The sequence below is a fragment of the Barbus barbus genome (genome assembly GCF_936440315.1).
Source record: "Barbus barbus genome assembly, chromosome: 17".
Lineage (NCBI taxonomy): Eukaryota > Metazoa > Chordata > Actinopteri > Cypriniformes > Cyprinidae > Barbus > Barbus barbus.
In genome coordinates, this window is record NC_136745.1 from 8,868,169 (window position 1) to 8,891,168 (window position 23,000).

Sequence of the window (23,000 nt, forward strand, 5' to 3'; positions counted from 1 at the left end):
TTGGACTACATCTAAACTTTTTAATTGATTGGATGTAAAATTTGTTAACCTTGTGACTATGGTTCAGTGGGGTCATCGATCTTGGCGATGGAAAATGATGTGGCTGTTATCGATGATATTTTCTTGTTATATATACACTGCAAGAGGACAGATACGATATTCGATTCCGGAGGAGATGAAGAAAGGCTCGTTCATAGGTAATGTAGCACAAGATCTGGGGCTTGATTTGAAAAGGCTTCGAACGGGTCGAGCGCGTATCGTGACCGGAGAAAGCACTCAGTACGCTGAGCTCAAAACAGACAAAGGGATTCTAGTCGTGAGTGAGAGAATAGACCGAGAACAGCTTTGCGGCGACGTCACGCCATGCAGCTTTAGCTTCGAGATCATTCTAGAGAACCCAATGGAGCTGCACCAGGTTACTGTCGAAATATTGGATGAAAATGATCACGCGCCTTCCTTTCAGAACAAAGAATTAAAATTCGAAATTAGCGAGTCTGCAACACTGGGCTCACGCTTTTTATTGGAAAGCGCAGATGATCATGATGTAGGCCTGAACTCACTGCAGAATTACATTTTATCGCCTAATAATCATTTTGTTTTAAAGCAACACTCGAATCCAGACGGCAGTAAATACGCGGAAATGGTTTTACAGAAAGCGTTAGATCGGGAGGAGCATCCTCATCTATCTCTAAAGCTGATCGCTGTAGATGGCGGAAACCCGCTGAGGTCTGGCTCTGTTAATATAGACGTTACTGTTTTAGATGTGAATGACAACGCACCCGTGTTTAACCGGACAGTCTATAGGGCATCTGTGATGGAAAATGCACCGAAGGGCACTTACATTACTACCGTTAACGCCACAGATGCAGACGCTGGTTTAAATGGGCGAATAACGTACAATTTCTACAAACAAAAGGGGCCCGCTGCTCAGTTATTCAACATTGACAGTAACACTGGTATTGTTTCTGTTGCTGGAGAAATTGATCATGAAAAAGATGCTAAATTTGAACTTACAGTCGAGGCTAGGGATCAGGGTGGATTGACTGATTCTAGTAAAATTGCATTAGAGGTCATTGATGTAAACGACAATGCGCCTGTCATTAATACAATGTCTTTCTCGAGTACAGTATCTGAAAATGCTCCACCTGATACCACAATTGCAATAATAAATGTTAAGGACTCAGACACTGATGATAACGGCAAAGTCGATTGTTGTGTCGAAGGATCTGACGATTTTATAATAAAATCAACTTTAAGAAATTATTATTCTTTAGTCACAAATGCTATTTTAGATCGTGAGAAGTTGTCAGAATATAACATCACTGTCATCGCCACTGATTCCGGAAAGCCGCCTCTGACAAGCAGAAAAACATTTCATTTGAAAGTAACTGATGTTAATGATAATCCCCCAGTTTTTCAGGAGAGTGTTTATAATTCATACTTGCTAGAGAATAATTCCCCTGGTGTTTCTATTCTTACAATCAGAGCTCGTGACCCGGACGAAAATCAGAATGCTCATATATCTTACATTCTAGAAGAAAGTGACTTGGGCGGGTCTCCTGTAGGAACGTATGTTTCTGTTAACACTGAGAGCGGAGTTGTACACGCAGTGCGCTCTTTTGATTATGAACAGATCAAAAGCATTAAAATAACAATTAAAGCGCAGGATGGCGGATCTCCTCCGCTTTGTAGCAACGTAACTGTGAAAATTTTCATCCAAGATCAGAATGACAACGCGCCTCAGGTTCTGTATCCGGTCCAGTCAGGCGCTTCTGTGGTGGCTGAAATAGTGCCTCGTTCTGCAGATGTAGGTTATCTGGTGACTAAAGTGGTGGCTGTTGATGTGGACTCTGGACAAAATGCCTGGCTCTCATATAAACTGCAGAAAGCCACAGACAGGGCGCTGTTTGAAGTGGGCTTACAGAATGGAGAAATAAGAACTGTTCGTCAAGTGACAGATAAAGATGCTGTGAAACAAAGACTCACTGTTGTAGTGGAGGACAACGGGCAGCCCTCTCGATCAGCTACAGTCAATGTTAACGTGGCGGTGGCGGACAGCTTCCCTGAAGTGCTCTCGGAGTTCACTGACTTTCCGCACGACAAGGACTACAACGAAAACCTGACTTTCTATCTGGTCCTGGCCTTGGCCGCAGTCTCATTTCTTTTCATAACATGTTTGGTCGTCATAATATCTGTTAAAATCTACAGGTGGAGGCAATCTCGACTGTATTACAAGTCCAATCTTCCAATTATTCCGTATTATCCACCGCGTTATGCAGACACTGTTGGCACAGGAACTCTGCAGCACGCCTATAATTATGAGGTTTACAGAACGACCGATTCCAGAAGGAGTGACTGTAAATTTGTCAGACCTGCAAGTCAGAACGTGTTGATAGTGGATCCTAATTCTACACTGACAGTGCAGCGTGCGCCCAGCGAGAAAAACATGCTGAAGGAATTAGATTCGCCGGTAGAGGTGAGATATTATTATTAATATTGTTATTGTTGTTGTTGCTATGTACTCAGTTAATGTAATATGTTATGTGGTAAACCTTGAAACTTTGGACATGTGCATCATTTTACTCATTTGTCTTTACATGTTTGTGCGGAGTTTGTATATATGTCAGCACCTTGTTAGTGGACAACGCTGCTTGTCGATTTACATATATATTTTCTTTTTATTATTTAAATGTATGCGTTCTGTTAATGCTTATTTTGGACTCTAAGGGCCGCTGTTGGTCAGTGAAATACTTTATGTGCAGTTGACTTGCCTCACAGTAAACCATGGCACCACCCCATCAGTGCGCGCTGTGACGCAGCAGACGACTCTGTTTCAGTCGTTACGGGTTGGTGAGAAGGTGTCTTTGTCTTTTTCTTCCAGACGAATGCAAAACGTTTTTGTACGTCTGTCTTGGAAAATTATTCAATCATATTGGAATATTAATGGTGAACTTTCTTGCTAATCAGTATGGCTGTTAAGCATTTTTATCGAAGTGGATGCGCTCGATGGCGTGTTTTCTTCCAACCGCAGTGGCAAGTATTGTTTTTCATCTCGTGCTACATTCCTTTTGTCATCTCTCAAATCCGCTACTCTATACCTGAAGAAATGAGTAAAGGTTCGCTTATTGGTAATGTAGCACAGGATCTGGGGCTCGATTTGAAAAGGCTTCGAACGGGTCGAGCGCGTATCGTTACCGGAGAAAGCCCCCAGTATGCAGAGCTTAGAACAGACAAAGGGATTCTAGTCGTGAGTCAGAGAATAGACCGAGAACAGCTTTGCGGCGACATCACGCCATGCAGCTTTAGCTTCGAGATTATTCTAGAGAGCCCAATGGAGCTGCACCAGGTTACTGTCGAAATCACTGATGTTAATGATAATTCTCCGGTGTTTGAAAATAATAAAATGAGTTTTGAAATAAGTGAATCAGCAGCTCTTGGTTCGGGTTTTGCTTTAGAAAGGGCGTATGACCCTGACGTAGAACTGAATTCTTTGCAAAATTATATTCTCTCACGAAATGATTATTTTGTTCTTAAACAAAACTCAAACCCAGACGGCAGTAAATACGTTGAGATGGTTCTTGATAAAGCGTTAGACCGGGAGGAACATCCTCATCTATCCCTGAAGCTGATCGCTGTAGATGGTGGAAACCCGCAGAGATCTGGTTCTGTTAATATAGATGTTACTGTTTTAGATGCGAATGACAACGCACCTGTTTTTAACCAGACAGTCTATAGGGCATCTGTGATGGAAAATGCTGAAAAAGGTACTCCTCTAATCACTGTAAATGCGACGGATGCAGATAGTGGTACAAACGGACAAATACTTTATTCGTTTTCTGATATAAAAGAACAATTTAAAGACATTTTTAACATTGACGAGGATACAGGTCAGATAACTGTCATAGGTGATGTTGATTTTGAGAAAGATAAACGGTTTGAAATAAGAGTTAAGGCTAAAGACCAAGGCGGTCTGACAAGTACAAGTAAACTTATAATTGATGTAATCGACATTAATGATAATGCACCTGCGATAAACGTAATGTCGCTCTCGAGCCCTATATCAGAAGATTCGCCTCCAAGTACTACTATTGCAATAATTCATGTAAAGGACGCCGACTCAGGAAGAAATGGACAGGTTATGGGTTATATTGATAAAAACCTCCCGTTCAGTATCAAATCGTCCCTCTCGAACTATTATAATTTGATCACAGATGCCTTTCTTGACCGTGAAACTCAGTCAGAATATAATATAACAGTGATTGCGACCGATTCAGGTTCACCTGCACTTTCGAGCTCAACGACACTACGCCTTAAGGTTTCTGATATCAATGATAACGCGCCAGTTTTCGATCGAAGTAGCTATTCAACACACCTTCTTGAAAATAACGAACCAGGATTGTCCATATGTAGTGTAACTGCGAGAGATTTAGACTGGAATCAAAACTCCAGAGTGACATATTTTTTAGAAAATACTCAAATTGGTGGAGCGTCAATTTCCTCTTATGTATCCATAAACTCAGAGAATGGTGTAATACACGCAGTTCGTTCATTTGATTATGAGCAAATTAAACAGCTTAGTTTCGTTGTAAAAGCGCAGGACGGAGGAAATCCTCCTCTCAGCAGCAACGTGAGCGTGAAAATAAGGATTCAGGACCAGAATGACAACGCGCCTCAGGTTCTGTATCCGGTCCAGTCAGGCGCTTCTGTGGTGGCTGAAATAGTGCCTCGTTCTGCAGATGTGGGTTATCTGGTGACTAAAGTGGTGGCTGTTGATGTTGACTCTGGACAGAATGCCTGGCTCTCATATAAACTGCAGAAAGCCACAGACAGGGCGCTGTTTGAAGTGGGCTTACAGAATGGAGAAATAAGGACTGTGTGCCAAGTGACAGATAAAGATGCTGTGAAACAAAGACTCACTGTTGTAGTGGAGGACAACGGGCAGCCCTCTCGATCAGCTACAGTCAATGTTAACGTGGCGGTGGCGGACAGCTTCCCTGAAGTGCTCTCGGAGTTCACTGACTTTACGCACGACAAGGACTACAACGATAACCTGACTTTCTATCTGGTCTTGGCCTTGGCTGTAGTTTCGTTTCTCTTTATCGTGACTATCATCGCCATACTGTCAGTCAAATGCTACAGATGGAGACGCGAGCGGATGTTTTACAAATCTGGAGCGAATCTTCCAGTTATTCCGTATTATCCGCCTCTTTACGCAGACGTAGGGGGCACAGGAACTTTACAGCACGTGTACAATTATGAGGTTTGCAGAACCACTGACTCCAGAAAGAGTGATCTGAAATACGGCAGACCTTACAGTGAGAGCATCATTAGTCTGGACAGCAGCGGAACACAGACACTCACGCATGCTCAGAGAGAAAAGCCAACCAATCAAGATTTCGATGATCAGGTGAGATTTATATATTGGTATCTATTAGATGTTTTGTGTGTGTTTACATATATGAAATCTATTTGTGGGACTATTGTTAAGTCCACAGTTTGTGTGCTTTGCTGTAAACACGCTTTTTTGATACCAAGTAAGGTAATTCTCAAAGTGAAACTACACCCCATTTTGTCGTTTTAGATATATTCATTGTATAAAACCGTTGTGTAGAAAATGTCTTGATTCACTGACCATGGTGCTGAAATACTGTCAGTGGGACGTTCCTCCTTATGACAGTCCGTTTTTCTCCCTTATAGAAGTATAGTTTTCTCATGTTGCTTACATTTTTACATATTTTGTAATTTGTTATCGTAAATGTTTTTATTTTTTTTCTATTTAATAAAAACAAATCCTATTTTTTAATTAGGCATACATGACAATTTAAAGAATAGCCAACCACATATTTATTTTCCAGAAGTTTATTGCAGTCCAAAAGTATGTTAATTAATATATTTATAGTGTATATATTTAATATATTATTAAATGTATCTTTTTTTACTTTTTTAAATTTGTATATTTTATTTTAATGTGTCGCGATTGGAATGATAGACGTCTGAAATAATAACGAGGTATACGTGTATTCATTTTCTGTAGTTCATCAGACTGGACTCATAGTGCCGCTGTTGGTTAATATGTCAGATTAGAGAGCAGATCAGATGCAGTTCCACCCCCATCATCTCCATATTATTAGAGAGAGACAGAAGCTGAGAGCACAGTCTGAGAAGAAGAAATAAGTCAAATCCCAGAGATAATGTATTTATTATAATTTTTTAGGATTTACAGATTTTATTACCAGTTTTCACTTTGGATATTTTATTGATTTTTCTCCAGCTTTTTGGATTAATTTGTTTTCTGCCTTAATCTTCTCTTCCGTGGTCCTCTGCAAAATGTCGGACAGAACAATGGCGCGGCAAGTACTGCTGTTTATTTGGTTTCTCTCTCTCAGTTCGGCTCTCGGGCAGGTCAGTTACTCTATTCCTGAGGAAATGTCCAAAGGCTCTTTAGTTGGGAACATAGCGCAAGATTTGGGTTTAGATTTAAAGAGACTGAAATCGGGTAAAGCGCGTATCTATACAGGAGACAGCGCTGAATACATCGAGCTGAATAAAGAAAGAGGAGTCCTCCTTATCAAAGAGAGAATAGACCGAGAGGCGCTGTGCGGACAGACAACGCCTTGCGCGCTACATTTCCAGATTATTCTCGAAAATCCTATGCAGTTGTACCGCGTTACAGTTGAGGTTACAGATATTAATGACAATGCACCAATGTTTAGTAAAGCTGAGATGAGATTTGAAATTAATGAATTGTCTTCATCAGGAGCCAGATTTCTTTTGGAGAGGGCTATTGATCATGACGTCAGTCGAAATGGTCTGCAGAGTTATTCTTTACAACCGACAGATAATTTTGTTATGAAATATCAGAGTCTTCCCGACGGAAATAAAGCCGTCGAAATGGTTCTCCAAACGCCATTAGATCGAGAGAAAAATGATCATCTCTCTTTACTTTTAACAGCATTTGACGGAGGCGAGCCCCAGATGTCGGGTACAATGAAGATATATATTACAGTTTTAGATGCTAATGATAACGCACCTGTGTGTTCACAATCCGTATACAAAACTAGCATAGCTGAAAATGCTCCAAAAGGCACAGTTTTAACTACGGTTGATGCTTCTGATGCTGACCAAGGTTCAAATGGTAGAATATCATTCTCAATTTCAAGTACTACGGACAAAGCGGCAGAGATTTTTGAAATAGATCCTGATGCTGGTGTTGTAAAGCTTATTGGGAGCATAGATTACGAAACAAGTAAGTATTATCAAATTGATGTGCAGGCACGAGATGAAGGCGGTCATACTGATTCGTGTAAAGTAATTGTTGACGTTATTGACGGAAACGATAATAACCCCACTATTAATATTATTTCAAAATCAAGCCAAATATCAGAGAATTCAAAATCTGGCACGGTTTTAGCCATATTAAATATTCAAGACGTAGACTCGAATGAGAGCGGCAAAGTTAATTGTCGCTTAAATGAAAATGTTCCATTCGTCATTCAATCTTCGCCAGATGGGTTCTACAGTTTAGTCACAGATAGTGATTTAGACCGAGAGCGCGAGTCTGAGTACAACATCAGTGTGACGTGCGCTGACGAGGGCGTACCCTCTCTCTCCAGCAGCATTACTCTCTCCTTACAGATATCAGATGTGAATGATAACGCGCCTGTCTTTGACAAGAGCTCATATGAGGCCTCTGTTCAAGAAAACAACACACCGGGTCTTTCCATATTCACAGTCAGAGCCAGAGACGCAGATTTTAACCAGAATGCCCATGTGTCTTACATACTGGAGGACTCGTCGGTTAACGGAGTGCCCGTCTCCTCGTTAGTGTCCGTTAGTGCTGATAGTGGAGTCATACACGCAGTGCGATCTTTCGATTACGAGCAGATAAAAGATTTCCAGTTCCGCGTAAAAGCACAGGACGGAGGCTCCCCTCCTCTCAGCAGCAACGTGAGCGTGAAAATAAGGATTCAGGACCAGAATGACAACGCGCCTCAGGTTCTGTATCCGGTGCAGTCAGGCGCTTCTATGGTGGCTGAAATAATGCCTCGTTCTGCAGATGTGGGTTACCTGGTGACTAAAGTGGTGGCTGTTGATGTGGACTCTGGACAGAATGCCTGGCTCTCATATAAACTGCAGAAAGCCACAGACAGGGCGCTGTTTGAAGTGGGCTTACAGAATGGAGAAATAAGAACTGTTCGCCAAGTGACAGATAAAGATGCTGTGAAACAAAGACTCACTGTTGTAGTGGAGGACAACGGGCAGCCCTCTCGATCAGCTACAGTCAATGTTAACGTGGCGGTGGCGGACAGCTTCCCTGAAGTGCTCTCGGAGTTCACTGACTTTACGCACGACAAGGACTACAACGACAACCTGACTTTCTATCTGGTCTTGGCCTTGGCTGTAGTTTCGTTTCTCTTTATCGTGTCTATCATCGCCATACTGTCAGTCAAATGCTACAGATGGAGACGCGAGCGAATGTTTTACAAATCTGGAGCGAATCTTCCAGTTATTCCGTATTATCCGCCTCTTTACGCAGACGTAGGGGGCACAGGAACTTTACAGCACGTGTACAATTATGAGGTTTGCAGAACCACTGACTCCAGAAAGAGTGATCTGAAATACGGCAGACCTTGCAGTGAGAGCATCATTAGTCTGGACAGCAGCGGAACACAGACACTCACGCATGCGCAAAGAGGAAAACATATCAATGAAGACTTTGGTGATCAGGTGAGAATTTTTATTTACAGTTTGTGTAGCAGCTAACAACATTTTTTTTTTTTCTTTTTTTTGACTGCAAAAGCATTCAAATCGTTTATACATTAAATGTTTCAGATCCAACAAGCAACTAGCTTCTTATACAATTTGGCTGTAATTTTCATTATGACATCGTTGCTGTAGTTTGACTTGTTTCCTTGCTGTTTATTTTATTTTGTTAATTTTTCGGATCCAATGTGAGATTTCTGCTTCTTTTGTATTTATTTTGTTACGTTGGTTTTAGCTTTAGTGCTTTTAATGCAAGATTTGGCCCATTTCCAGCTTTACCTGGTCATGTATGCGTACTTCAACCTCCTATATGTAACTTCCCCAACTTATTTGTTTTCTATCACTTTCTTTAATACAGTACATAATTTATCAAGTAATAGGTATTATATATATATATACATTGTAATCTGTGTGGTTTATGTGTAGTTATGCGATTCTAAAAATATTTGGTCGGTAAAATAATCTGAAGAATCTCGTGTTGATACTTTAAAACATTTCCGGTCTTCAGAAACGCCTGCAATAACCATCTTTCTACTCTGTTAAGTGGTGTATCTGCCTTATCCATATTTTACAGTTTTTAAATCCACAATGCGTTTTTGAAGACTATTTTGAGGATTTTTCATATATGCTTGTAAACACCAGCAGAGCTCAAATTCAAATTCGTGGTAACTGGCCGTGGTGCTGAAAGTTTATGTCTTGGATTCTTCTGCCTTTTTTCCCCCTACCTCCCTTCGCTAGAGCATGTTTTCTGGAACTTCTGCGTATTTCCAGTTTGGCAATATGCTTGGAATTTAAAAGTATCCTATTCGTTCATATTTATATATTTCGAGTTTTTCTCTACTATTCCATTAAGCGCACACTTAAGTTTGTGCTATTTCAATTCCTAGTCCTTTTCACTTTATTTTATTTATTAGTTTATTTGTTTGTTACTTTTATAATTTGTTTAAAGGAAATCATGCAAGCATAGCTCATTTTTAGATAATAGTATGTTTACTGACAATCGCAAGAGATGTATTTTATTTTTACAGTATGGAGTTAATTCTAAAACATGCCTCGTAGTGTAGGAAAAAAACTGCGTCTATTAGGTTATTTCTGTAGTTCATCAGACTGGACTCGTAGTGCCGCTGTTGGTTAATATGTCAGATTGGAGAGCAGATCTGCTGCAGTTCCACCCCCATCATCTCCATATTATTAGAGAGAGACAGAAGCTGAGAGCACAGTCTGAGGAGGAGAGAGAACACAAATCACGAAGATACTGTATTAATAATCCTTATTTTAAGAATTACAGATACTTTTTTTTTACTATTTGTCACTTTGGATATATTTTCTCCAGCTTCTTGGATTGATTGATTAATTTGTTCTTTGCTTGAATCTTCATTCCTTGGTCTTCTGCAAAATGTCTGACAGAACAATGGCGCGGCAAGTACTGCTGTTTATTTGGTTTCTCTCTCTCAGTTCGGCTCTCGGGCAGGTCAGTTACTCTATTCCTGAGGAAATGACGAAAGGCTCTTTAGTCGGGAACATAGCGCAGGATTTGGGTTTAGATTTAAAGAGACTGAAATCGGGTAAAGCGCGTATTTATACAGGAGACAGCGCGGAATACATCGAGCTGAATAAAGAAAGAGGAGTCCTCCTTATCAAAGAAAGAATAGACCGAGAGGCGCTGTGCGGACAGACAACGCCTTGCGCGCTACATTTACAGATTATTCTTGAAAACCCGATGGAATTTTTTAGCATCACAGTTGAAATAATAGATATTAATGACAACACTCCCAGTTTTGAGCAGAGTATAATTATTTTTAGAATTAGCGAATCAGCAGTTTTAGGATCTAAATTTATGTTAGAGCCTGCAATAGATCTCGATGTGGGAATCAACGGCCTTCAAAGCTATACGCTAAAACCGTCTGAACATTTTAATCTTAAATTTAAAAATCAACCAGGAGATGGGAAAAATGTCGAAATGGTGCTTCAAAAGCCTTTAGATCGTGAAATACAGCATGATATGATATTAGTGCTCACAGCCATTGATGGTGGAGATCCTCAGTTGTCTGGCAGTATAGAGATTCACATTACGGTTTTAGACGTAAACGACAATGCTCCTGTTTTCTTGCAATCAATTTATAAAGCGACTGTAACAGAGAATGCGCCAAAAGACACTGTAGTTTCAACAGTGAGCGCAAATGACCCCGACGAGGGGATAAATGGTAAAATAGAGTATTCTATTGCAAACAGGCAGGGTGATGCCAGACAGTTATTTGGCATAAATAAAGATAATGGTCAAGTTAAATTGGTCGGATTAATAGACTTTGAAAAAGCTCGCAGTTACGAAATAAATGTTCAAGCGAGTGATCATGGTGGTCTGACAGATTCAAGTAAAATCATAGTTGATGTAATTGATATCAATGATAATAAGCCAGTGATCAATATTATGTCCAAAACAAACGTGATAGCTGAAAATTCCGCGTCTGAGACGGTGGTTACAATGATAAATGTTCAGGATCTTGATTCGGGAGAAAATGGGAAAGTTCAGTGTTCAATTAACGAGAACATCCCTTTCACTTTGAAGTCGACAAATGCCAATTTCTTTAGTTTAGTCACAGATGGTGATTTAGACCGAGAGCGCGAGTCTGAGTATAACATCAGTGTGACGTGCGCTGATGAGGGCGTGCCCTCTCTCTCCAGCAGCGTCACTCTCTCCTTACAGATATCAGATGTGAATGATAACGCGCCTGTCTTTGACAAGAATTCATATGAGGCCTCTGTTCAAGAAAATAACACACCAGGTCTTTCCATATTCACAGTCAGAGCCAGAGACGCAGATTTTAACCAGAATGCCCGTGTGTCTTACATACTGGAGGACTCGTCGGTTAACGGAGTGCCCGTCTCCTCGTTAGTGTCCGTTAGTGCTGATAGTGGAGTCATACACGCAGTGCGATCTTTCGATTACGAGCAGGTCAAAGATTTCCAGTTTCGCGTAAAAGCGCAGGACGGAGGCTCCCCTCCTCTCAGTAGCAACGTGAGCGTGAAAATAAGGATTCAGGACCAGAATGACAACGCGCCTCAGGTTCTGTATCCGGTCCAGTCAGGTGCTTCTGTGGTGGCTGAAATAGTGCCTCGTTCTGCAGATATGGGTTATCTGGTGACTAAAGTGGTGGCTGTTGATGTGGACTCTGGACAGAATGCCTGGCTCTCATATAAACTACAGAAAGCGACAGACAGGGCGCTGTTTGAAGTGGGCTTACAGAATGGAGAAATAAGAACTGTTCGCCAAGTGACAGATAAAGATGCTGTGAAACAAAGACTCACTGTTGTAGTGGAGGACAACGGGCAGCCCTCTCGATCAGCTACAGTCAATGTTAACGTGGCGGTGGCGGACAGCTTCCCTGAGGTGCTCTCGGAGTTCACTGACTTTACGCACGACAAGGACTACAATGATAACCTGACTTTCTATTTGGTCCTGGCCTTGGCTGTAGTTTCGTTTCTCTTTATCGTGTCTATCATCGCCATACTGTCAGTCAAATGTTACAGATGGAGACGCGAGCGGATGTTTTACAAATCTGGAGCAAATCTTCCAGTTATTCCGTATTATCCGCCTCTTTACGCAGACGTAGGGGGCACAGGAACTTTACAGCACGTGTACAATTATGAGGTTTGCAGAACCACTGACTCCAGAAAGAGTGATCTGAAATACGGAAGACCTTGCAGTGAGAGCATCATTAGTCTGGACAGCAGCGGAACACAGACACTCACGCATGCGCACAGGGAGACGCTGAACTTTGATGATTGTGATAAGGTGAGAAATATAATTACAGTTAATTTATGTTGGTATTTAAAACGTTCCTCATAATTAATCATTTTGCTTTAGCTTTTGACAGTATCGCTGATTAGTTGTCTTTTTTTTTCTTTTTGAGTAGTTGACAGTTAAATAATGGTGTATTTTGGTGATCTTATAGTTTGGTCAGTTTTTATAGTTGTGTATTTTCTGCATTTCTATTACTCGAATAATTATTCTCTTTTTTTTATTCGTATCATATTTTTTACAGCCAAGAAAAAATAGAAAGAAAAATGTTATGCATTAAGTAGAAGTTGATTTGTATTATTATCATTTTTTATATATTAGGTTTTTTTGTTTTTATTATTATTATTATTATTTTTAATTTTAGGTCCGACGTAAAATGGCACACTGTAACTGATATTTGTGACCCTGGACCACAAAACCATTGACAATAAGTGTCAATTTTTCGAAATTGAGATTTATGCATCATCTGAATAAATAATCTTTCCATTGATGTATGGTTTGTTTGGATAGGACAATATTTGTCCGAGATACAACTATTTGAAAATCTGGAATCTGAGGGTGCAAAAAAATCTAAATATTGAGAAAATCGCCTTTAAAGTTGTCCAAATTAAGTTCTTAGCAATGCATATTACTAATCAAAAGTTAAGTTTTGATATATTTACAGTAAGAAATTTACTAAATATATTCATGCAACATGATCTTTACTTAATGTCCTAATGATTTTTGGCATAAAAGACAAATCAATCATTTTGACCAATACCATGTATTTTTGGCTTTTGCTACAAATATATCCCAGCGACTTATGACTGGTTTTGTGGTCCAGGGTCACATATAGGCTAGCGATTTAACATGCGGTGGCATTTTTAATTCCTATTTGACCAACTTTTTTTTTCTTCAGGACTGTTTTACTTTGTCATGAAATAAGAAACTTCAGCTTTCCTGACCATGGTCCTGAAATGCAGCGAGGCAGTCATTTCCCTCATGTATACTGACGCATCACTTTACAGTAGACCGTGTTTTTTGACCGTTTTTTTCTGCAGTTTCTCTGTCTGTGCTGTCCTCCTGTTCACAGTTAATCTATACAACCTTTCATTAGTTTTCAGATACTTGGTATGTGTTCAATTATATTTTAGATTTTTCTCCCTGTCTCTCTGATGAATGGACACGCGTATAGGACCTGTTCAAAACACTGAGGGAACAAGAAATGTATTTGTTTCAGTTTTTACCTTAAATCTTTTTTACACAAACTCACACAATCATTTTATCTCTTAGATGTTTTTAGTGTAATGCACATTCGCCTTTATTTATTTATTATTATTATTATTTTTAATTGTGTACTTTGTTCAGTAAATTGCTTTTCTTAGATATGTCTAACACAGAGATGAAGGCTCATTAATTTTTAATTTTCTGTAGTTCATCCATATAGACTCATAGTGCCGCTGTTGGTCAATATGTCAGTTTAAAAAGCAGATCTGCTGCAGTTCCACCCCCATCATCTTCATATAATTAGAGAGAGACATAAGCTGAGCGCACAGTCTGAGGAGGAGGAAAGAATATTGATCACGAAGATACTGTATTTACCATCCTTTTTTTTTTTTAAATGACTGACTTTTTTGTTGGTTTTCGTTACTTTGGATATACACGATTTCCTCCAGTTTTTTGGATCTATTTGCTTTCTACCGTAATTTTCTTTCCGTGGTCCTCTGCAAAATGTCGGACAGAACAATGGCGCGGCAAGTACTGCTGTTTATTTGGTTTCTCTCTCTCAGTTCGGCTCTCGGGCAGGTCAGTTACTCCATTCCTGAGGAAATGGCAAAAGGCTCTTTAGTCGGGAACATAGTGCAGAATTTGGGTTTAGATTTAAAGAGACTGAAATCGGGTAAAGCGCGTATTTATACAGGAGACAGCGCGGAATACATCGAGCTGAATAAAGAAAGAGGAGTCCTCCTTATCAAAGAGAGAATAGACCGAGAGGCGCTGTGCGGACAGACAACGCCTTGCGCGCTACATTTTCAGATTATTCTTGAAAACCCGATGGAGTTTTTTAGTGTTACAGTTGAAATAACAGATATTAATGACAACGTTCCAAGTTTTATAAAGAGTACTGTTATTTTTAGAATAAGAGAATCAGTTATTTTAGGGTCTAAATTTATGTTAGAGCCTGCTGTAGATCTCGATGTGGGAATCAACGGCCTACAAAGCTATACGCTAAAACCTACTGATAATTTTAATCTTAAATTTAAAAATCAACAAGGAGACGGGAAAAATGTTGAATTGGTTCTACAAAAACCTTTAGATCGTGAAAAACAGCATGATATAAAATTAGTGCTAATAGCTATTGATGGAGGAGATCCTCAGTTGTCTGGCAGTATAGAGATTCATATTACGGTTTTGGACGCAAACGACAATGCTCCTGTTTTCGTGCAGTCAGTTTATAAAGCGACTGTAACAGAGAATGCGCCAAAAGACACCATAGTGTCACAGGTGAGCGCAACTGATGCAGATGAGGGTGTAAATAATAAAATAGAGTATTATATTGCAAACATGCAAGACGATGCTCAGCAGTTATTTCAAATAGATAAAGACAATGGTCAAGTTACGGTGGTCGGAATAGTAGACTTTGAAAAAGCTCGCAATTATGAGCTACGCGTTCAGGCAAGTGATCATGGTGGTCTGACTGATTCGTGTAAAATCATAGTTGATGTAATTGATATCAATGATAATAAACCAGTGATCAATATTATGTCCAAAACAAACGTGATAGCTGAAAATTCTGCGTCTGAGACGGTGGTTACAATGATAAATGTTCAGGATCTTGATTCGGGAGAAAACGGGAAAGTTCAGTGTTCAATTAATGAGAACATCCCTTTCATTTTGAAGTCGTCAAATGCCAATTTCTTCAGTTTAGTCACGGATGGTGATTTAGACCGAGAGCGAGAGTCTGAGTATAACATCAGTGTGACGTGCGCTGATGAGGGCGTGCCCTCTCTCTCCAGCAGCGTCACTGTCTCCTTACAGATATCAGATGTGAATGATAACGCGCCTGTCTTTGACAAGAGCTCGTATGAGGCCTCCGTTCAAGAAAACAACACACCAGGTCTTTCTATATTCACAGTCAGAGCCAGAGACGCAGATTTTAACCAGAATGCCCGTGTGTCTTACATACTGGAGGACTCGTCGGTTAACGGAGTGCCCGTCTCCTCGTTAGTGTCCGTTAGTGCTGATAGTGGAGTCATACACGCAGTGCGATCTTTCGATTACGAGCAGATCAAAGATTTCCAGTTCCGCGTAAAAGCGCAGGATGGAGGCTCCCCTCCTCTCAGCAGCAACGTGAGCGTGAAAATAAGGATTCAGGACCAGAATGACAACGCGCCTCAGGTTCTGTATCCGGTGCAGTCAGGCGCTTCTATGGTGGCTGAAATAGTGCCTCGTTCTGCAGATGTGGGTTACCTGGTGACTAAAGTGGTGGCTGTTGATGTGGACTCTGGACAAAATGCCTGGCTCTCATATAAACTGCAGAAAGCCACAGACAGGGCGCTGTTTGAAGTGGGCTTACAGAATGGAGAAATAAGAACTGTGCGCCAAGTGACAGATAAAGATGCTGTGAAACAAAAACTCACTGTTGTAGTGGAGGACAACGGGCAGCCCTCTCGATCAGCTACAGTCAATGTTAACGTGGCGGTGGCGGACAGCTTCCCTGAAGTGCTCTCGGAGTTCACTGACTTTACGCACGACAAGGACTACAACGACAACCTGACTTTCTATCTGGTCTTGGCCTTGGCTGTAGTTTCGTTTCTCTTTATCGTGTCTATCATCGCCATACTGTCAGTCAAATGCTACAGATGGAGACGCGAGCGGATGTTTTACAAATCTGGAGCGAATCTTCCGGTTATTCCGTATTATCCGCCTCTTTACGCAGACGTAGGAGGCACAGGAACTTTACAGCACGTGTACAATTATGAGGTTTGCAGAACCACTGACTCCAGAAAGAGTGATCTGAAATACGGAAGACCTTGCAGTGAAAGCATCATTAGTCTGGACAGCAGCGGAACACAGACACTCACGCATGTGCAAAGAGAAAAAAATAAATTTGATTGTGATGATCAGGTGAGAAATATTTTTATAGCTAATTTATAAAGTTACTTTACATTGTTTCTCATAGTTTGTCATATTTATAATATTCTGAAGTACTGTGGCACAGTCACTTACATATAAGTTTTGTCCGTTGTCCACTTGTCCTCAGTATATCGTTATCTTATGTACAATTCTTAATTTGTAGTGATAACATTTTTCCCTGCACGATTTTCGCTTTTTTGTTTTTAATTAATTTTTGGTCATGAAGTGAGACACTCTGTTTAGCGGCTCGCGTCTCTGACCATGGTCCTGAAATGCTCAAGGTGATTTGCCTCATCTGCTTTGATGCATCTCTTTAAAACAGAAGATATATATATATATATCAGAATCTTATTGGTTTGTCTTCCTGTTCATAGTTGTATTTTAGGTATTTATTCCTTTATCGGTTATTGATGTTGATAATGAAGAGGCATGGGCGTAGATTACGCGGGGGATGTGTGCCCCCCCCCCCCCCCCCCCCCCCCCACACACACACACACACTTAATAGCACGTAAATTCGTCCCCCGCACTTTTTCGGCCAAGTGTGTTGGCATAAAGGTTTTCAAGAGCCGGTGTGAATAAATATAGATTTAAATTCAAAGAGACATGTTAGTCTGTTGCATGACCTGATATTTTATTCGGACCCAGAATAAGGCATCGCGGAGCGCTAGACGCTCATTACATGCAGTGTGTGTCCATTCATACTCGAAGCCGGAGGGCGCTCTCGCGCAGAAAGTTGCTCCATGAAATTCCTAATATATGAAATGGATGAAAACAGAAAAAAACGACGAGTTTGGATTTGCGATTGCGACGATATATGGTTTATTTGTTTTTTTTCAAGTCATCTCCAGGTAATAAATAAAGTATATGAACAATGCAGTGCTAATTGACATAGCATTCATTACAGTATAGAAACTATTCTGCCTCATGGGACAAAAAAAGTGTTTGTAGTATATTAATAACTGATTATTATTGGTTATTGTCCAGCAGTGTATCTGATTTCTAAGCCAATTAAAAGCTAGAAATAAGAGAAAAAATTAAAGTTGCCCAGTCAAAAGTTTTTGAACATTAATATTTTTAATGTTTTTTAAAGAAGTCTCTTCTGCTCAGAAAGCCTGGATTTATTTGATCCAAAGTAGGCCTACAGCAAAACAGTAAAATTTTGAAATATTTTCACTATTTAAAATAACTGTTTTCTATTACAAATCATTCTAATATTCTGATTTGCTGCAAAAAACAAACAAACAAAAAAACATTTATTATGATGATGTTGAAGACAGCTGAGAATGTTTTTTTTCCAGGTTTCTTTGATGAATAGAAAGTTCAGAAGAACAACATTTATCTGAAATATAACTCTTTTGTAACATTATAAATGTCTTTATCATCACTTTTGATCAATTTAAACCATCCTTGCTAAATAAAACTATTGATTTCTATAATTTCTTTTCCTAAATAAAATAAAACAATAATAATACTGACTCCACACTTTTGAATGGTATAGTGTATAATGTTATAAAAGCTTTTTATTTCAGATAAATGCTGATCTTTGGATCTTTCTATTCATCAAAGAATCCTGAAAAAAAAAATTACTCAACTGTTTTAAATAATAATAATAATTAAAAAAGGTTTCTTGAGCAGCACATCAGCATATTAGAAGGATTTCTGAAGGATCATGTGACTCTGAAGCCTGGAGTAATGATGCTGAAAATTCAGCTTTGATCACTGAAATAAATAACATTTTCCAATGTATCCAAATAGAAAGCAGTTGTACATAGCAAAACTGTATTTTAGATTAAATAAATGCAGGCTTGATGAGCAGAAGAAACTTATTAAAAAAACATACACACACATATATATATATATATATATATGTGTGTGTATAATTACATTTCTGTCCCCCCTCACTTCTGAAATGATGGCTACGCCCCTGCATGTGAAGAGGCCTAAACACAATTGAGGAGACACCAAATTATTTGTATTTTTCCTTAATTTTATTTACATAAATTCATTAAATTCATTTTATACAGATTTGTGATGAGATATTTGTTGTTTTTATACTTCAGGACTTTATTAATTTGCTTTTCTCGGACATGCCTGACACTGAGATACAGCGTTCTTAATTTTACATGTTCTGTAATTCATTAGACTGGACTCATAGTGCCGCTGTTGGTCAACATGTGAGTTTACAGAGCAAATCTGCTGCAGTTCCTCCCCCATCATCTCAATATTAGTAATCGAGAGAGACAGAAGCAGAGAGAACAGTCTGAGTGGAAGAGAGAAGAGAATTCACGGAGATACTCATTCAATATACTTCTGGAATTACAGACTTTCTTAGTTTTTGTCAGTTTGGATTTATACATTATTTCATCTGTTTAAGACTGATTCATTTGCTTTCTGCCTTAATCTTCTTTTCGTGGTCTTCTGCAAAATGTCTGACAGAACAATGGCGCGGCAAGTACTGCTGTTTATTTGGTTTCTCTCTCTCAGTTCGGCTCTCGGGCAGGTCAGTTACTCTATTCCTGAGGAAATGGCGAAAGGCTCTTTAGTCGGGAACATAGCGCAGGATTTGGGTTTAGATTTAAAGAGACTGAAATCGGGTAAAGCGCGTATTTATACAGGAGACAGCGCGGAATACATCGAGTTGAATAAAGAAAGAGGAGTCCTCCTTATCAAAGAGAGAATAGACCGAGAGGCGCTGTGCGGACAGACAACGCCTTGCGCGCTACATTTACAGATTATTTTAGAAAATCCAATAGAATTTTACTCGGTTACAGTCGAAGTTACTGATATAAATGACCATTCGCCATCTTTTAAACGAGCTGAGATTAAATTCAGAATTAGTGAGTCAGCTGCGACTGGGGCAGTTTTTGTTTTAGAGAGAGCGATGGATTTAGACGTCGGAATAAACGGACTTCAGACTTATATATTAAAGCCTACTGATAATTTTTCTTTAAAATTACAGAGTCAGGCAGACGGTAGTAAGCTAGTAGAAATGGTTCTTCAAAAACCTCTTGATCGTGAAAAGCAAGAGCATTTGTCTCTGGTTCTGACAGCGATAGATGGAGGTGATCCACAATTGTCTGGTACTGCGCAGATACATATTACTGTTTTAGATGTCAATGATAATGCGCCTGTTTTTACTCATAAAACATATAAAGCGAGTATCACCGAGAATGCTCTGAAAGGCACAGCTGTGATGACTGTAAGCGCTTCTGATTTGGATGAGGGATCTAACGGCAAAATTACATATGCTATTACAAATACCCTCGACAATGTTCCGGATTTGTTTGAAATTAACGAAACAAACGGTGAGGTGAGAGTAACAGGGAATATAGATTATGAGAAAGCTCGCCACTATCAAATTCACGTGCAGGCCAGCGACGACGGGGGTCTGACTGATTCTTGTAAAATCGATGTGGATGTGATTGATATAAATGACAATAAACCACAGATCAACATCATGTCTAAATTAACCACAATATCAGAAAACTCTAATCCTGGAACTGTTGTAACCGTGATAAACGCTCAAGACCCAGATGCAGGAGAAAATGGTAAAATTGATTGTTCAATTCTTGAGAACATTCCTTTTACCTTGAAGTCGACAAATGCCAATTTCTTCAGTTTAGTCACGGATGGTGGTTTAGACAGAGAGCGAGAGTCTGAGTATAACATCAGTGTGACGTGCGCTGATGAGGGCGTGCCCTCTCTCTCCAGCAGCGTCACTCTCTCCTTACAGATATCAGATGTGAATGATAACGCGCCTGTCTTTGACAAGAGCTCGTATGAGGCCTCCGTTCAAGAAAACAACACACCGGGTCTTTCCATATTCACAGTCAGAGCCAGAGACGCAGATTTTAACCAGAATGCCCGTGTGTCTTACATACTGGAGGACTCGTCGGTTAACGGAGTGCCCGTCTCCTCCTTAGTGTCCGTTAGTGCTGATAGTGGAGTCATACACGCAGTGCGATCTTTCGATTACGAGCAGATCAAAGATTTCCAGTTCCTCGTAAAAGCGCAGGATGGAGGGTCCCCTCCTCTCAGCAGCAACGTGAGCGTGAAAATAAGGATTCAGGACCAGAATGACAACGCGCCTCAGGTTCTGTATCCGGTCCAGTCAGGCGCTTCTGTGGTGGCTGAAATAGTGCCTCGTTCTGCAGATGTGGGTTATCTGGTGACTAAAGTGGTGGCTGTTGATGTGGACTCTGGACAGAATGCCTGGCTCTCATATAAACTGCAGAAAGCCACAGACAGGGCGCTGTTTGAAGTGGGCTTACAGAATGGAGAAATAAGAACTGTGCGCCAAGTGACAGATAAAGACGCTGTGAAACAAAGACTCACTGTTGTAGTGGAGGACAACGGTCAGCCCTCTCGATCAGCTACAGTCAATGTTAACGTGGCGGTGGCGGACAGCTTCCCTGAAGTGCTCTCGGAGTTCACTGACTTTACGCACGACAAGGACTACAACGACAACCTGACTTTCTATCTGGTCTTGGCCTTGGCTGTAGTTTCGTTTCTCTTTATCGTGTCTATCATCGCCATACTGTCAGTTAAATGCTACAGATGGAGACGCGAGCGAATGTTTTACAAATCTGGAGCGAATCTTCCAGTTATTCCGTATTATCCGCCTCTTTACGCAGACGTAGGAGGCACAGGAACTTTACAGCACGTGTACAATTATGAGGTTTGCAGAACCACTGACTCCAGAAAGAGTGATCTGAAATACGGCAGACCTTGCAGTGAAAGCATCATTAGTCTGGACAGTAATGGAACACAGACACTCACGCATGCGCAAATAGGAAAACTGATCAGTGAAGAACTTGATGATCAGGTGAGAAATTTTATTTACAGTTTGTGTAGCAGCTTACAACATTTTAGACTGCAAAAGCATTCAAACCGTCATCTTAAATGTTTCAATTTTTGCATACAATAACAAGCAAGTTGCTACTCACATAGTCAATGTTGTTTTCATGATGGCATCGTTGCTGTAGTTTAAAGCATTTCCATGCTATTTGTTTTCTTGTGTTAATGTTCTAACGTGGGTTTTCTGCTTCTTTGGTATTTATTTTGTTAAACTCGTTTTAGCTTTGGTGCTTTAATGCAATATTTGTTCCATTTCCTGTTAAGGGATTTTTTTTTTTCCTGGTCATGTATGGGTTCTTTAATCTTAATGTACCTTGCCCAAATTATTTGTTTTTAATATTTTTCTTTAATATGTATAACATATCATTTATCAAATAATAGTTGTGATTTTGCGTTTTTCCATAATTATTCTAGTGTGAGGTGTTTGTACAATAGTTATGTAAATCAAAAGTATTTTATCAGTTTTTAAATAATCTGAAGAATCTCGTGTTGCTACTTTTAAGATAATTTCCGGTCTTAAGAAAGATGATTATTTCAGCCGTGTCTGCTGTAATGTAAAGTGGTTTTATCTGCCTTATCCATATTTTAAAGTTCGTAAACCCAAAATTCGTTTTTTATGTTTTCTTTCATACCTGTGAAGAGCAGCAGAAATCAAATTCAGTAATGGTAACTGGCCGTGGTGCTGAAAAGTTCAGTCTTGTGTTCTTCTGCCTATTTTTTCCTTACCTCCGTTCATTGAAGCATATCTTCTAGAACTTCTGCTTCCTTCCAGTCTTTCAATATGTTTAGAATTTAAAAGTATCTTATTCGCTCATATGCATATATTTCACGTTTCTCTATTATTCCGTTAAGGGCACACATACATTTGTGCTAATTCAATATCTAGCCCTTTTCCGTTTATTTTGTTTTATTATTATTATTATTAATATTAATATTGTTGTTGTTTATTTATTTATTTTTTGTTTTTATTTATTTATTTTTTGCTGTTGTTACTTTCACAATTTGTTTAAAGGAAGTCATACAATATTTACAAATTTTTAGATCATTGTATTTTGATTGACAATCGCAACAGCTGTATTTGAATGATTTTTACAATGTGGAATAATTCTATAACATGTCTCGTAGTGTAAGGGGGAAAACGGGGTCTATTAGGTTATTTCTGTAGTTCATCAGACTGGACTCATAGTGCCGCTGTTGGTCAATATGTCAGTTTAGAGAGCAGATCTGCTGCAGTTCAACCCCCATCATCTCCATATTATTAGAGAGAGACAGAAGCTGAGAGCACAGTCTGAGGAGAAGAGAGAAAACACAAATCACGGAGATACTGAGTTTATAATCCGTTTTCTGGAATTACAGACACTTTTGTTGGTTCTTGTCGCTTTGGTTATGCACACCATTTTCTCCAGCTTCTTGGATTGATTGATTGATTTGTTCTTTGCTTGAATCTTCATTCCTTGGTCTTCT

At 39.6% G+C, this 23,000-nt stretch overlaps 2 protein-coding genes across 5 annotated transcripts in view; both read left to right on the forward strand.

Annotated features, from left to right (window-relative positions):
- Positions 1-23,000, forward strand: part of LOC306883678 (protocadherin gamma-A11-like) — a gene marked incomplete at its 5' end in the record, with an annotated part of 142,632 nt that overhangs the window by 59,710 nt on the left and 59,922 nt on the right. The window lies entirely within an intron of this gene.
- LOC306883184 (uncharacterized protein) lies at positions 113-22,955 on the forward strand (the record flags this gene model as incomplete). Its single annotated transcript, XM_079438306.1, has 7 exons — positions 113-2,476; positions 3,032-5,424; positions 7,374-8,719; positions 11,181-12,548; positions 15,294-16,630; positions 20,128-21,504; positions 22,893-22,955. 7 exons carry the CDS (start codon positions 113-115, stop codon positions 22,953-22,955), a joined length of 10,248 nt encoding a protein of 3,415 aa, XP_079294432.1.